This window comes from Lissotriton vulgaris, chromosome 2_1 (genome assembly GCF_964263255.1).
Source record: "Lissotriton vulgaris chromosome 2_1, aLisVul1.2, whole genome shotgun sequence".
NCBI classification, from domain to species: Eukaryota; Metazoa; Chordata; class Amphibia; order Caudata; family Salamandridae; genus Lissotriton; species Lissotriton vulgaris.
The window spans coordinates 1,994,736,234-1,994,752,162 of NC_141687.1; the positions used below are offsets into that span (position 1 = coordinate 1,994,736,234).

Genomic DNA, 15,929 nt, shown 5'->3' on the forward strand with positions numbered 1-15,929 from the left:
AATTGGTGATGTTAGTTACTTTTTAGATAGATTAAGTTAGAAATTAGTGTATAAAAACCCCTGATTTTGCTTAAAAGTCGTCGCTTTTCGATTTCCTCTCGAAGTGCTGCCGGATTGGAGACCGATTCCTGGATGTAAGAACTTATAACTTTATTCAACTTTTCTTTGCAGGTCTGTTAGGATAAGATGAGGGTGTTAGCTAGGGATGTTAGGAGAGAGTGAATTTGGAACTATCTGTTCTTTGCTAAACTTTCTACTGAACTTTTTAAATAAATGTCCATTTCAGAGCTTTAAAATAAAATTATCATTTTGAAATAAAGTTAAAAGATTTGTATGAAATAAAGATTTTAAATAAATGCCTAAATGTCGGATATACTAAAAGTTTGCTTTGAATAAAAATTAGATAAATGAAGAATTAAAAGCTGGTCTTTGATTCTTCCTATGCCTAATTTTCGTTTTAGCAGATCCATTGCCATTATGGTGGTGTGTCTGAATAAAATGGTGTTTAAAATAAAACCATGGTAAATTGCTTTACATTGCAAGTATAAATAAATAAAAAATAGTTAAATAGATTTAGACACTCCGCCAATGTTATAGTAGGACTCCTGGGTTGTTGGCCAAATCTTTGAAACCGAATTAAATGAACAGAGTAAGTATGCAGTGTAATGGGCCCCACTGTTGAATGTATGTGTGTTTTTGAGGTTTGGAGAAAGGGACATGCTGATTTAACTTTATTTTAGGAGTCCCGCTGTAGCACAAGCACAGGTATTTTGTAGAAATGTAGCCAAGTATATATTTTGATGCAAGAACATTCACTATTGAGGGCACGTTTATACAGTAAAAATATGCAGAAAATTAATTTGCACACAATTTCACATGTATATGTTAATATAATATTGTCATTGAAACTAACTTGCTAAGTATGATCGGTTAAAGCCAGGAAAACACGGACCTACGCTAACTAGGCTTCAGTTAGGCCTCAAAACCATATAGTTCAAAATGGATGCTACATTATGCTCATGCTTGGTTTATAAATCTGCTACATGTAGTCAAGCAAGGTGTGGGTTTGTTTATTTTTTAATGAAACTGTTCTTGAAAAAAGCCCACGAGCATGGGCTCTCTACTGTAACGTTTCCAATGATCTTTATACAGCATGCATTATTACATGTATTCACAATGGTTCACTGTTGTTTATGTAGCCAGTATGTTCCGACACCTCCAGATGACATAAGGTCAGAAAGGCTGAATTAATATTCATGTAGTAGGATAGTGCCTAGTTGTTAGGACTGTGTGATGATTTTAATATCTGTAAATGTTTGTTCACAAAAAAGTAATTCTGCAGTTTCCATATTGTTCTATGGGGAAACTTCCTATATAAACCATCAAATTAGGGGGTGAGACAAAATATTTTGAGTTCTACTAGAGATGCTGCCCGATATATATTACAGATCCTACTACAGATTTTTATTTAACCCAGCATTTTCTGCATTCTATTATTCTATACTGTATTTTCTACGTTTTTGTAATACACCTTTATGGTTATCTACATTCCGATCTAGAAGTCACATCTTGAGTTAGTCACTTTGTTTGAATGTATTTGTCAGTTTGCTTTCTGTACCTTGTCTCTGGGACACATTGCACCATGAAATTGAGGTTAACACAATCCCTGATCCACCCAGCTGGTGATTGTGCTTTGAGGTGTAAGATTTTAGGGGTACAGCATGCTCACATTATTTTAAAAAACAGAGTCCCAGACTCGTGGATAGAGGTGGCTGCCACAGAACTAGCTCTACCCCATGAGGATTTTGTGATGTTTCTTGGTGCTTCCATGACCCATTCAAGGCCCTTGTGGAGCCCTTGAGACGTTTCAGAAATTCCTATGGCCTTTGTCCACATAGAGTTACAAACGTGGGGAATGGTAAGGCAGACACCACTGAAAACATGAGGACCTTTCGGCCTGTGGCATTAACTGGATGGACGAGGAGGGCATGGATTAGATCACAATTATATACCTTGGAGGTTCTGATAGTTACCTCAGCCACTAAAGTGTGTCACAACTATCTGGAGCTCTGGAACCATCTCTTTCTTCCTGAACCTGGGAAGATTACTCCAGACTTGTAAAGTGTAAAATGCTGAATGCCCATAAATGTGCTTCAATATCATCTCATGTTCACATTGTTACCTAAAAGACTTCATCAAGCATTCACCTAGCGCCCAAGACCCTCAATTGTTTGCTTTCGATCTACTCAACAATCTACTGTGCTTTTTGAGAACTACTATGGTTATTGTTTCATAGTCAAGTGGAATGTGTGTGATAATGGGGAAAGGAAAGGGATAGCAAGGAGGGGGAAGTAATACCGGAGTGAGGGAACTGATTATGGGGTGGGTGAAGTGATAACGGGGTAGGAGAGGGGATAGTGTGCTGAGGTAAGTTATAGCAGGGGGTTAGTGGAAGAAGGGTAGGTGTAGAAACTCTGGAAGAAAAAATTATGGCAGACCTATGAGCATGAATGTTCACCGTTCACCCACTGAGAAACCCAAAGACTAATATAAAGATGCCAAAACACAAATGTTTTTCATGAATAGAGGTAAAGGAGGCAATGATTATTGAAAAAATTAAGAATAACGGTGGCCTTTAGAATATTTGGTAACCAAATAAAAGAACAAAAATGCATAGAGGAAGAACGAAGGACCAGGGTGCCAACAAGTGGACCCCTGACGCACTTTGGAAAGGGAGTAAACCAAATGGGGACACAGGAGATTTAGTCAAAACTGCAAGCATAGCGAAAAAAATAAAATTGCACATTCAGATAGTAAACTATGCAATAACAACAAATAACTTGGTATGTAAAATGAACTGATTTTAAATATTTTGTCTGTGCTATTAGTATTGGGCAAACTGTTTTTGTAGTTATAAGCAGATTGTGTTCTGATCTTGAGATGTTATGCTTTTAATGTATTTTTTATGGTATTTTCCAAAATAAAGTTGATTGAGTAACTGACTGACAGCCACTGGCATACATGAGCCAAGATGTGCTAGCATTTTTCTTTGCTGTGTAAGCCCCTCTAGAATGAAAATAAGAGCATATATTCTAAACACCCAACCCACACCAAAATGAAACTATTTGAGGAAGTTCTGCCAAGTATCAATGTTTTAAGGCAAAGTCATTAAGGCCAGGAGCAGATGATTGGATGTATACCTCTGAGCCTTGGTGTAGTGCATGATGGCCCACCCTTTATACATCACAAATACAAAACTGATACATGACATTAAGGGGCACTTATCACATGTTTCTTGTGTGGTTTAAGGAATTAATGTAAGTGTTGCATTTGGCATCATTATTAAAGAGTTCATTCACTGTAGGATTAGAGAAGTTACTCACATTGTGTGTTTTACCATAACTGATTAAGATATTATTTGAAGTCTTGAGGAATTCATAAATCATACTCCTTTAGCAGATAATGTACTCACTATAAAGATGAAATTCGACTTTCTTAATGTGTACCTTAATATATTAAACAACACTTACTGTTTACCGAATAGAAACCATCCTCACATATATAGAATAGGATTTTACTTAAAACGATACAAAGTTTATGTAATGTGTGCATTAATACTTCATATATTTGATTTAATTGTAGTTCTTAGCTATACTTGTACATGACCATTTTGAAGCCTTCCTGAATGTAACATGTAATGTGAATCTAAAGCACTAGAAACGTATATTCATTTGTGCTTAAATGTGCACTCACACACTTTAAATGTGCACTACTGAGTTAATGCTTTAACTTTTCCTGACAATTCAGATTTGTATTTTACCATGATGCATAAATGAGGTTTTCTATTTTCTGATAATGTGACCTTTCTTGCATGTATTCACATGAATAGATATATTATTGTACTAGAGATAGAGGAGAGAACCTGAGAAGAACACGTTGACGAAAGAATAGGGGGAACCAGAGCATCAACTGAAAGGCCTATTGAGCAAATGTTGTGAACTGACTTGTGTGTAAGGAGATGTCGTTCCCATGTCCAGTGTGAGACTTTCCCCCGATGTTGCAGTGTGCAACATGAGAAATAGACAAGAATAATGACCCCTGATGATGCTTATAAAGAGGGTGCTACTTAGAAAACGTTATGTGTTATAATATAGTGTTCACACCATTGGAGTTCAAAACTCTTCAGAACGCTTTTAGATTCAGATGCTTTCCTAACCGCTTTGGACCCTGTTGGAGTCTTTCCTAAGTGACCCTTCGGCTAACACTTATTTCCCTGACCCATAGAAGAATCTTGATTGAGCTTCTCAAATGCTGACAACTTTCCAACTTATTTTCCCTTGCCTTGATTTTAATTTCTTTTATAGAAATTATTGATTTAGAGACTTTAGATTTTTGTAACCATCCTTAGCGGGAAACTATTGTAGGTGGTCTAGATTCATCAGCAGAACTTGCAACTCTTCTCTGAGCACCAAATATTACTTTAAATCAGGCTAGGACTATCTGAGACTATTCTACATTTCTATAACATGGTTTTAAGAGTCGTGTATCTGAACTTTATTTTGAATTTGTAATAGAACTTTCTAACCTAAACTACAAAGTCCTAGTCCTTATTGTGTAGCCAATTGGTTTGCACTGTTGAATTGAATTTGAGCGAGGTTATTGCTTACTCCAATCACCTATCAGTCGGAGGAGCAATAATAAGGAAGTGGGCTTTAATGAAACAAGCTCCGGATCTCATTAAAGCCATCACGATATGCCGAGACTACCGATATTCAGATAATACAACAAATGCTCTAGCATTGGCATTCGACACAGACGCCCTATATGTAGACATGTTGTATTGGACACAAATATTCAAAGGGGGGCAAGTAAAGATGTTCTCATTTCAAACTAGAATGGGGCCAATGATAAAACAGTCCAATACCCAAGACTGGTGCACAGGGGTGGATTGGCAATGCGGGCATTCGGGCATCGGCCGAAGGGCCGGTGTCTCTGTGCCCTCTGTGGGCCGTTTTTTTTTCTCCCCTTTCCCAGCCGCACAGTGAAGCTGCTTTCATTTCCCGGTCTCTGTCTCCGTGCTCTCTGTGGACTAATGTAATGTAATGTAAGAGACATTTCTACCGCGCACTTTCACTCCAAGGAGTATCTTGGCGCTCACACAACTCAGGTGGAAGAGTTGGATGGAAAAAGTGTGTTGCATTGTACACCACAGTTACACCAGAGTTCTACATGTAGCATCGGGCAGGGAGAAGATCCAGGTTTTTAATGCTTTCCTAAAAGGGGCTTCTAGGGAGAATGTACGTAGAGACAGGGGAAGTTTGTTCCATGCCTTTGTACCGAATACAAAAAGGGATTTGCCTCCTTTTGTAGCCAGCTTGAAACGGGGAGGGGTAAGTAAGTTCTGGCTGGCGGACGCCAGGCAGCGTGTCGGATGATATCTTTTGAACCCATGGAGTAGATATTTTGGGACACGCTGGTGGAATGCCCTAAAGGTAATTAAAAGAATTTTAAACAGAATTCTTTTGCTTATCGGCAGCCAGTGGAGAATATTAAGTGCTGCTGAAGCTGACGACCTCCGTGGCCAACGTAGCACGAGGCGGGCTGCCGCATTTTGGACTATTTGTAACCTATGGAGAACGCTTTTGTTAGCTCCAGCATATACTCCGTTACAATAGTCTAGCCTAGAATTGATTAAGGCCACAGCAACTGTTTTCCTTGCTGGTAAGGGGAGCAGATCGAAAAACTTCCTCAGAGCTTTGATGATTTGAAAGCACATACCTGCCACTGCTATAGCCTGGGGCTTAAAAGATAGCTGGTTATCAAATTTAATGCCTAGGTTACGGGCAGATGCAATTGTGTTGGGGGGAGCTTCTGCCTCCGTAGGCCAGCACATTTTTGGTGAGAACAAGTTATGGCTATCAACAGGAAGGATTTCAGTTTTGCCGGTGTTACATTTTAAATGGTTGTTGGTCATCCATCTAAATGTGGCTGTCAAACACTCCTTAAGATTTTCCTCTGCGCCTGGTCGTTCCCTGTCCAAAACCAGTATGAGCTGAGTGTCGTCAGCATATCAGATGGAACTAATCTGGAATGACGCGATCAGATTAACAAGGGGTACCATATACAAGTTGAAAAGAACAGGGCTCAAACTTGAGCCCTGCGGGACCCCTGAGCTGACGACTTTGGCTTCAGACTGGTATTGGCCTAACACTGTCACTTGGCGTCTATTGCTGAGGAAATTCCTGAGCCATGCCAGGACCTGACCTCCTACTCCTGCGGCAGCCAACCGGTCCACTAAGATGTTATGTGAGACCGTATCAAAGGCTGCCGACAGGTCAAGTAGGATAAGGACGGCCTTTTTTCCTTGGTCCATTGCTGCCCGTAAGGTTTCTGCGGTGAAAAGCAGGGCCGTCTCAGTGGAATGTTCTGACCGAAATCCTGATTGATGAGGATGGAGAATGTTATTCTTCTCCAAAAAATTGGTCAGTTGGTTATTGACAAATTTTTCTGTAAGTTTAAACAGGACAGGCAGCAAGGAGATAGGTTGCAGGTTAGACAGGGTGGTGGGGTCGGCCAGTGCTTTTTTTTGGAGTGGTTTGACAGCTGCCAGCTTCCAGTCATTGGGGATGTTTGCCGTGGCTAAAGAGGAATTAATAATCCTGTTGATTATAGGATTGGCCAGCTCAACCAGAGTGTGCAACACCGGGGGGGGGGGACAAGGGTCAAATGGGGAACCCGATTTACAAGCCAAGATAGCTTTGGAGGTATCCTCAAGGGACACTGGGGCAAACTCCTCAAAGCAGGGGGAAATCATCACTTCGTTACATTGCTCAGTTTCCGCAGTTGTTGTTTCTCTTGATGGAAAAGTATTTACAATGGTAAGAATCTTATTTTCGAAATAGTTGGATATCGCATTACAGAGATCCTGAGAAGGTGGAATCTCCTGCGATAAAGCTGAAGGATTCATAAAATCCTTAACAATCTTAAAGATTGCTTTTTGTTCCTGACCTGCTGTGGACAAGGCTTGTAAATAATAGATTTTTTTTGCTGATTTTATTTCTGCATGATATTTTCGTTTTGCTACTATGTAGATATTACGTGCGGTGGTGTCATAATTTCGGCGCCATCTTCGTTCTAATACTCTGACCTTACCTAGTTCAAGTTTCAGAGTCATTGAGAACCAGGGGGCACTCTTTTTAATTCTGCTAGTTTTGGAATTGTTATTTCTGAGCGGGCTTAGCAAAGATCCTGCTCTGACAATCCAATCGCAGAAACTCTGATTATCTACTAAGGTGGAGTCAGTTAGAACCGGTAAATTGTCTTTAAGTTTGTTCATTACATCAGGTCTTTTGGTTAAAGATTTCCAATCAGGGGTAGATTTAATTTGGACTTTATTTATCCGAGTTGTAGAGCTAGTGATGGATTTCGAATTCCATCCAATATTAAAAGGAATAAAGTAATGATCCGTCCATGTCTGAGGACTGGGGGATTTAACTCTCAGATTAGGAGAGTTGGAGCATATGCAGTCCAATAGGTGTCCTGCCTGATGGGTGGGCTCATGATTCAGAAGTGGGAGTCCAAGTACTTCCATAATTTCCATAAAACAGCCTACTCCAGGGTCGTTAGGGGATTCTAAATGTAGGTTTAAATCGCCCAATAGTGTAAAGTGGGAGAATCTGAGTGCTAATTCACTCAGAGCATCACCTACTGTTTCTAAGAACTTCGAGGATGGACCCGGAGGGCGGTAAATGAGGGCCCCAGAGAAGACAAAGGTGTCATGAATCTCCAATGAGAATGCCAGGGCTTCAGCTTCTTTTATCTCCGGCAGTTCTTGGGATGAGCACTTAATGGTGTTCCGGTGGATGATTGCCAGACCCCCTCCCTGTTGTTCAGATCTGTCCAAACGTTGGATAAGAAAATTATGTGGGAGGGCTATGGCTAAATCCGGATTGCACCAAGGCTTAAGCCATGTCTCTGTGACCAAAAGCCAGTCCAGATGGAAATCGACAATAAGATCATGGATATTCTGGGCATTTTTAGATAGGGATCGTGCATTGATTAATCCGCCTCGGACAGTACTGGAATACAGAGGGCTTTCCATAGGGGGCTCAGGAATAAATGTCCTGCGACAGTGGGTGCAGGATACAGGGCCATGCCAGCTATGGGGGAGTAGAACATCATTACATTGGGCTTGAGGGCCAGTATGTGATAGCAGGAATTTTCTAGACATGTCAGAACGAGAATGGGAGGAAGCCGCAGAGGTCGCTCAGAGTCTCCCGCCTTTCCCGCCTCCTTAGCGCTGACGGGCGCAGACGGGCAGACTCTGGCTTGACTCAGGCGCGAGTCAGGCGCGCCCGCTGCGCGGAAGGGGTGAGGATTAAATAAAGGCTCACCTGCTCTGCTGAACTGAGCACTGGAGCGCTCAGTCGAATGTCATGCAGGAAGTCCCAGTCCCACCAAGATGGCGGAAAACGCCACGAAAGCCGGAGAGTACTAGCGTTAAATCCGCTCTAAAAGCGGTGGGGGCACATTTTAAATGCAAGGGTGTGGGCGCAATGATACTATTTTAAAAACAGGGACGAATAAATGAAATTCAACCTAAATAGTAAAATCGGTAATTTTTTAAAAATAAAAGCGCTGCACGCTCTGTTACATGCTGCCAGTAAAGCGCAGTGCAAATACAAGCTTACCTTTCCCAGACTAGAAAAGGGGAGGGGAAAAAAACGGCCCACAGAGGGCACGGAGACAGAGAGAGAGAAATGAATGCAACTTCACTGTGCGGCCGCAGTCACCCCTTGCCCTGCAAAGCAATCACGCTGAGGGTGGCTGGGGAGGGGGTGATTGTTTGAAAAAAATCGGCCTCCCTGGGGGCCAGGTGTTGCGCAGGCCTTTGAGCCATTTTCACCTCGGCCCCCCTGAGGCCCACGCTGCACATAAACAGTGTTAGTTTTAACACCTTGCCCACAGCCCCTCACATTCAGGGCATAGTGGGCGAGGAAGAATGGGTCTCGCTGTGGGGGCCAGTTGATCTTTGCAACTTGCACCATCTTCACCTCAGCCTCCCCCTGGCTACCATCAATGACCCAGCAGCTATGTTTTGTGCCTCCCTGCCAGGACATTGTCCTGAGGCCTGGAGGGCTGGGGAGGGCTGATTAATTTACTAATTGCAGGGGCCTTACTGCTATTCATGTGCTCCTGAGCTGAAGGTCTGGTGAGGGCTGACTAGGTTAGTAATAGCAGTGGCTTCCTGCTTATTAGGGGCTACTTCCCTGTAGGGCTCTGTGGTGTTGCGCTCTAGTCTCCGCCGCTCGTCGTGATGACGTTGCCGCGCCGGAGCAAGAGCGGAACACCTGCGCATGCGCGCCAGTGAGAGGGAAAGAGCGCGAAGGGTGAAGAACGGCAGAGGCGACCGGAGCTGCATAGTTAGATGCTTGGCGCTCTGTAATATAGCAATCTTGCTGTGTTGTAATAAACCTGAGTTCCTGCATATACCTGGCAACGTGTGCTCTGTGGGGGGACCTAATAACATCATTACAGTGGCGACGAGGATGGGACCACCCCACTGGCACCCCTTCAGTCACACAGAAGAAGCAGAATCCGGGGGCAAAAAATCCTACAGCGAGTCAGAGGCTGTTGACAAGGGCACCTCAAGGTGAGCGCGCCCAGAGCAGCGACGCTATTCGCAACAGAGCGTGGCAGAAGCGCAATCCCACAGCAACCTGCAACCACGTGGCACCGGGCAGCATCAGTTCAGGTCAGAACCAGCACAGCGCGCAGAGAGGCACGTAGCTGAGACCCTGGCAGAAGGAAGGGACAGTGACGAGGGGGAAGGTAGAGCACACCTCCCCAGCGCCGCAAGAGGTGGAACCAGCAGTACACCGGGCAGTCCCAAAAGCCAAGGCGACGACGCTGACAGAGAAGGGAACCCCAGTGCACCTGGCAGCCCAGGAACGGTGACGGAGGTCCCAGGACAGCGCCCAGAATGAGCAACCAGGCAACAGCTCTAACGGCACCCATCCCCTTCCTACCCAGGCCAGGTGAACCCCTAATGAAATGGGAAGACTGGAGGGAGTATTTCAAGAACTATGTGGAGGCCTTGGAAGATGAAAACGGTGAGCCATTCCCCAGCGCTAGGAAGAAGAGGCTGTTACTGCATAACCTGGGCGCCGGAGGGTGTACGTGTATTCGCCAACATTGTGCCTAAAGAGAGACCAGACACGGAGGATGACGTCTTTAAGAATGCTCTGGAAGACCTTGACAACCACTATCGACCGGCGGTATGTGTATCCATCGACCGGTACAACTTCCAGCAAAGAAAGCAGGAAGAGGGAGAGTCGATAGATGACTATGTGGCAGCATTGAGACGATTAGCCATCACGTGCAAATATGGGCAGCTACAGGACGAATACATCAAAGACCAAATAGACATGCACACCACGAACAAGTCGGTCCAAGACAAGTTGTGGGCACAAGGAGAAGCGTCGCTCAAAGACGTAATTGCCATGGTGAAGAAAGCAGAACTTTCGAAACGCTGTGCTGACGCAGCCAAGAAGGAAAACACGCAGAGGCAGATGGTCAACAAAATTGATGAAGCTCCCTCGACCAATAAACAAAAGGGATCAACGGGAGAAAGGAGGCAGGATCCCAGGTGGACAGGGAAGCAAACTCTTCCAGGTAGACAGCCCACGGACAGCACATTTTCTTGTTACAGGTGCGGGAGTACTGCCCACTCTGCGCAAGACAAACGGTGCCCTGCATTTCGCGCCAGATGCTCCTTCTGTGGCCTGGTCGGCCATTTTGAGAAAGTATGCCGCAAGACAGAGAAGAAAGGCATGGTGAAGTGCATAGGGCAGTCCATGTCGGAGGACCTAATGGAAGAAGACCTGGAAGACGATGACATGGTCTTATGTGTTGAAAACCAGGTATTGGAAGTGACAGGCAAGCGCTCGGAAAAGCCGTGCACGGACATGCTTATAGGAGGAGTGAAGGTGCACATTGCCATCGACTTGGGTTCTCCTTACTCCATAGTACAGCGATCGGTATGGGAGGAAGACTTTGTACCCACCCTGGGCCCGAAGTTACACCCGCCAGACATCCGTCCCATTTCATACACCAGCAACGCAATCCCCATAGTGGGCTTCCGCGCCTTGAAGTTCGAATTCAGAGATAGAACGTCGATCTGCAAGCTCTATGTGGCAGAGCGGGGACCATCTGTGCTAGGCTGGAGGGACCAAGGTGACCTGGGAATTAAATTGGATCCAGGGGGCAAGGAGCAGATCCTCTTAACCGAAGACAGCAGCTGGCCTGAGCAAGACAAACTAAAGCAGAAATTTCCCAAAGTGTTCGGTGGCACAGTTGGTAAACTGGACAAGTTCGTGCACAAGATACTCCTCAAGGAGGACGCCCGCCCGGTGTCCCACAAGGTTAGGAACATCCCCATTGCCGTCAAAGACGCAGTCCAGCAGGAGCTCCAGAGATTAGAAGTCGAGGGGATCATTGAACCGATTGACAGCTCGGAATGGTTGGCCCCCTTGGTCGTGGCCAGGAAACCCAATGGCAAGGTACGTTTATGTGTGGACCTCCGCGAGCTCAACAAATGCTTAATAGTGGAGAAATTCCCCCTTCCAAGGATCAAGAAATGTTGGCAAGAACCAAAGGAGTGTCATGGTTCTCTACGATCGACCTCACATCAGCGTACCATCAGATTGACTGGCACCCATCGAGCAGAAAACTAACCTCGTTCATCATCACACCCTTTGGGTGTTATCAGTTCCGTCGGATGCCATTTGGTCGGGCCTCAGCAGCTGCGGTGTTCCAGAAGTTAATGCACCGTCTGTTCAAAGATCTGCTAGGCGTCCAGTATTTCCAGGATGACATCCTGATCATGGGATCAAGCCAAGAGGACCACGACAATAAACTGACAAAGGTGCTGACAGTACTACAAGAAAAAGGCCTCACCGCCGAGTAGAGTAAATGCAGGCTGGGCATGTCGTCCGTCACATACCTTGGTCATGAAATAAGGAGTCAAGGACTATCCCCTAAAAGACAGAATGCGAAAGCTATTTGCGACGCCAGAGCCCCCGTCAACAAGGAGGAAGTGAGGTCATTCCTCGGTATGGCAGAGTATTATAGTAAATTTGTAAGACACTTCGCCACCAAGACTCACAGACTCCGTCAACTCATCAGGGACAAGTCGCAGTTTAAATGGGACGAAGAAGCACAGAGCGAATTTGAAGGCCTGAAGATCGACATAAGTGGTGCTGTACCCCTACATGGATATGACCCCTCAGGCAACACCATATTGACTACGGATGCTAGCGAGAAAGGATTGGGAGCAGTGCTGGCACAGGAAAGGAAGGACGGCTCCATAGAAACCATCAGTTTCGCATCCAGGGCGTTATCCCCCACCGAGCAGAAATATAGCGTCATCGAGAAAGAGATGCTGGCAGTCACATGGGCCACGGGAAAATTCAGAAACCCGCTTCAAACTACAGACTGACCATAAACCATTGGTTAAGGTGTTGACATCCTGCGGCCACGACACAGCCACCCCACGCATCGCCAAGATGACACTCAAGTTGCTGGATTACACATATGATGTGAAATATCTGCCGGGTACTCAGAATAAAGTGGCGGACTATTTGAGTAGAGCTTCAGCCATGGAGGACGCACCCTTGGCCCCACCAGACACTGACGAGATGGTGGCAGACATGGCCGATGCTGAGAGAACGATCAGCAGGCAAGAATGGGCCCTTGCGTATGAGAAAGACAGCGAAATGGAGGAGGTCAAACAATACCTCGTCTCAGGATGGCCAGAAAAACGGCACCTCAAAGCGGATCTGAGGAAGTACTATGAGATACGAAAGGAATTGTCGATGAGCGACTCAGGCATTTTCATGTACCGGGGCGATAAAGTGATACCTCCAGTGACTTTGATCCCGCTGCTGCTTAACCAACTTCATGAAGGGCACCTGGGCATCGTGAAAACAAAGGTCAGAGTAAAACAAATGTACTGGTGGCCCGGAATGGACAGTCAAATAGAGCGGCAAGTCAGAGATTGTGTCCAATGCCAGGGAGCGGATACAATTCTGAGACCACTGAGACCGGCACTAGGGGAATTTGAGAGGCCACAGAACCCATGGGAAGACATTGCAGTGGACATACTGGGTCCTGTACTTGACAACAGAGGCATAGTCAAATATTTGTGTGTGGTCGTAGATAAATACTCCAAATGGCCAGAGATAGATGTACAGGAATCCATGGACACGGACGCAGTGTTGAGATTCCTCACCTCGCTGTTCTTGAGGGAAGGGATACCGAGAACGATATTAAGTGACAATGGGCCACAGTACACCTCTGATAAGTGGAACAAGTACATGGAGAGGAATGGGATAAAGTCTAAACACACGGCAGTGTACCATCCCGCATGTAATGGCCAAGTAGAACGGTTCAACCGTGTACTGATGGGGTCCATACAGGCTGCAATAATGCAAGGTAAAGATTGGGAATTGGAAGTCCACAACATGCTGTGGGCATACAGGATCACACCGACTGTACTAGGATACAGCCCCTTCCAAATCCTGAGGGGAAGGTTCCCGTTTACCAAAGACAATGTGGTATGGAGAGAAAAAACGGTGACTAGTAAATGGTCACCGGCAGTGGTACAACACAACCTGGAAAAAGCCCAAAAAGTGTACGCCGCTCACTACAACATGAGGCACAACACCAAAAACACCATCCTGGAAAAAGGGGAATGGGTTAGAGTTAAGTTCCCAACTCTCCAAAAGAAAGGCGAAAGCAAGTACAGCAAACCCTTACAGGTTCAAGACGTGTATGGTAGAGCAGCCTTGCTCAGCGATGGGAGAGTGTGGTCCCAAGACCGCATGGCAAAGGTCAACAGGATCATCCAGTGGCCGGCGGACAAGGAAGAAGAAACCGTGGAGCAGAGGCAAACCAAGAGAGTAGAAGAGACGGAGACGAGTCAGGAGAGGCAGAGGGAAAGCACTGCCCAAGAGGACAATGAAGAGAACGAGGAATCACGTATGGATGAAGGAGCGGAGACAAACATGGCCCCGGCTGGGGAGAAAGAAAAAAGCACCCAGAAGGACATAAGTCTCCCCGGTGAAAGTAACAGGGACGAACCCGTGCTGGGAGGGCAGTCACCCTGCCCCCACGTTTCAAAGACTATGAAATGAGTGACTATTGAATTGTAATTCCAGTGTTGTTTGTGTTAGTGGTAAAAGGAGGAGATATGTGGTGTTGCGCTCTAGTCTCCAGCGCTCGTCGTGGTGACGTTGCCGCGCCGGAGCAAGAGCGGAACACCTGCGCATGCGCGCCAGTGAGAGGGAAAGCGCGCGAAGGGTGAAGAACGGCAGAGGCGACCGGAGCTGCATAGTTTGACGCTCGGCGCTCTGTAATATAGCGATCTTGCTGTGTTGTAATAAACCTGAGTTCCTGTATATACCTGGCAACGTGTGCTCTGTGGGGGGACCTAATAACATCATTACAGGCTCGAATTATTTAGTGACAGAAAGGTGCCTTGCTGTTTTTTTAGTTGCTTAGCATGGCACCATTGTCACCTTGGTCCTGTGTCCTGTGCAAGAACAGTATCCTCTCACTTTCATTCCTTGTCTGTGCCAAACAACTTAAGGATTTTGGGGGCCCTGGCCCAAACATATTTTTGGGCCCCTGTTCGGAACAGATTTGAATTTATAATCCAATTTCTGCTCTTTGGTGCCCTCTTTCAGCTGGCCACTGGACAGTGCACTACCATACTTGTCCAAATTCTTAATGTATTTACATCTAATATTCAAGGACATTGACGTGTGTAACCAAATGGTGTTTCATGAAAGGGCACGCCCCTTGAATGTGGGCCACGCCCCTTAATTGTGGGCCACGCCCCTTGAATGTGGGCCACTTTTTTCGTCAGTGCCCGGGCCAAATTGTAATCCCAATCCGACCCTGGCTGGTGCAGAGGGCCTGACGGCGTTTACTGCCAGGCAGATGACCTGTATTACTCGTAACGTGCACTGGCTAGTATGGCAGCAAGAATTTGGTCTTCTGCACAGACATGCAGACACTTCATGGCCTGTTACTTTCATTACTGTCATTGCAGCACTATAAGTAAGGTGATGTGTATGTTTCTTCCTCCTGATGTGAGACTCTGAGCTCTTTAATTCTAGACCTTATCCTCTAATTCCCCGGGAAGCGCGGCGCAGAGGCGGAGCCTGCTGTACTCACCGTTTTCTTGCACAGCCTCCAGCCGCTCTGGTCCTGGCTGTAGATCAGCAACTTGTCCGCTGCGGCGCTCGCGACTGCGACGTAGTCCATTATCGTGACTTCTGCTGTGAGATGCAGATGAATGGAAGCAAGGAGAACTTGACAGGTGAGGGAGGAGTTGAGAAATGGTAGTCCCGCCTCCTAAGGTCACCTCATTGCGACTCCTCCCCTCGAGTGTCCAGCAGCGGAAGTGTGCAGGAGACGTGGTGCGCTCTAGCTTTAGTGAGAGGTAGGGACGTTCTTTCGTAGCTCTTCCTACCCACGCAGGGTGGCAGTACCAAACCTATAAGCTCCTTCCGTGCTTATTGCTTCCCATCACGCCCCGTCCATCGAGTGATGACCTTATAGTAAGTCATCGCGCATGCGCATCACTCTTTTGCCAGCTGCCCAAATTGACGAGCTTGCAGAAACAAGCGTTAAAGTCTATTTTTTTTAGCACGCAGAAACCAAGAAACGTTTCAATTTAACAAATCAGGTTATATCGCTGCATTGAGAGGCATATATTAAAAGTCACATTTTTCACACAAGAACTTATAAGTAACTATTCATGTTCCTCCAACCGGAAGCCATAATAACAATGCCATTATGGAATTAACAACCACGATATTTGCAATGGGCACCCTATATGCAGGTTAATGGTTTTTTCTTGA

General features: G+C 45.6%; 1 protein-coding gene across 1 annotated transcript in view; it reads right to left on the bottom strand.

Annotated features, from left to right (window-relative positions):
- The window catches only part of STARD5 (StAR related lipid transfer domain containing 5), an 89,741-nt gene extending 74,095 nt beyond the window's left edge, over positions 1-15,646 (bottom strand). The window contains exon 1 of the mRNA XM_086958220.1: positions 15,241-15,646. Within this exon, the coding sequence (XP_086814346.1) occupies positions 15,241-15,330 (90 nt within the window). The 5' untranslated portion in view covers positions 15,331-15,646. The remainder of the gene's footprint in view (positions 1-15,240) is intronic.
- Between the last annotated feature and the right edge of the window lie 283 nt (positions 15,647-15,929).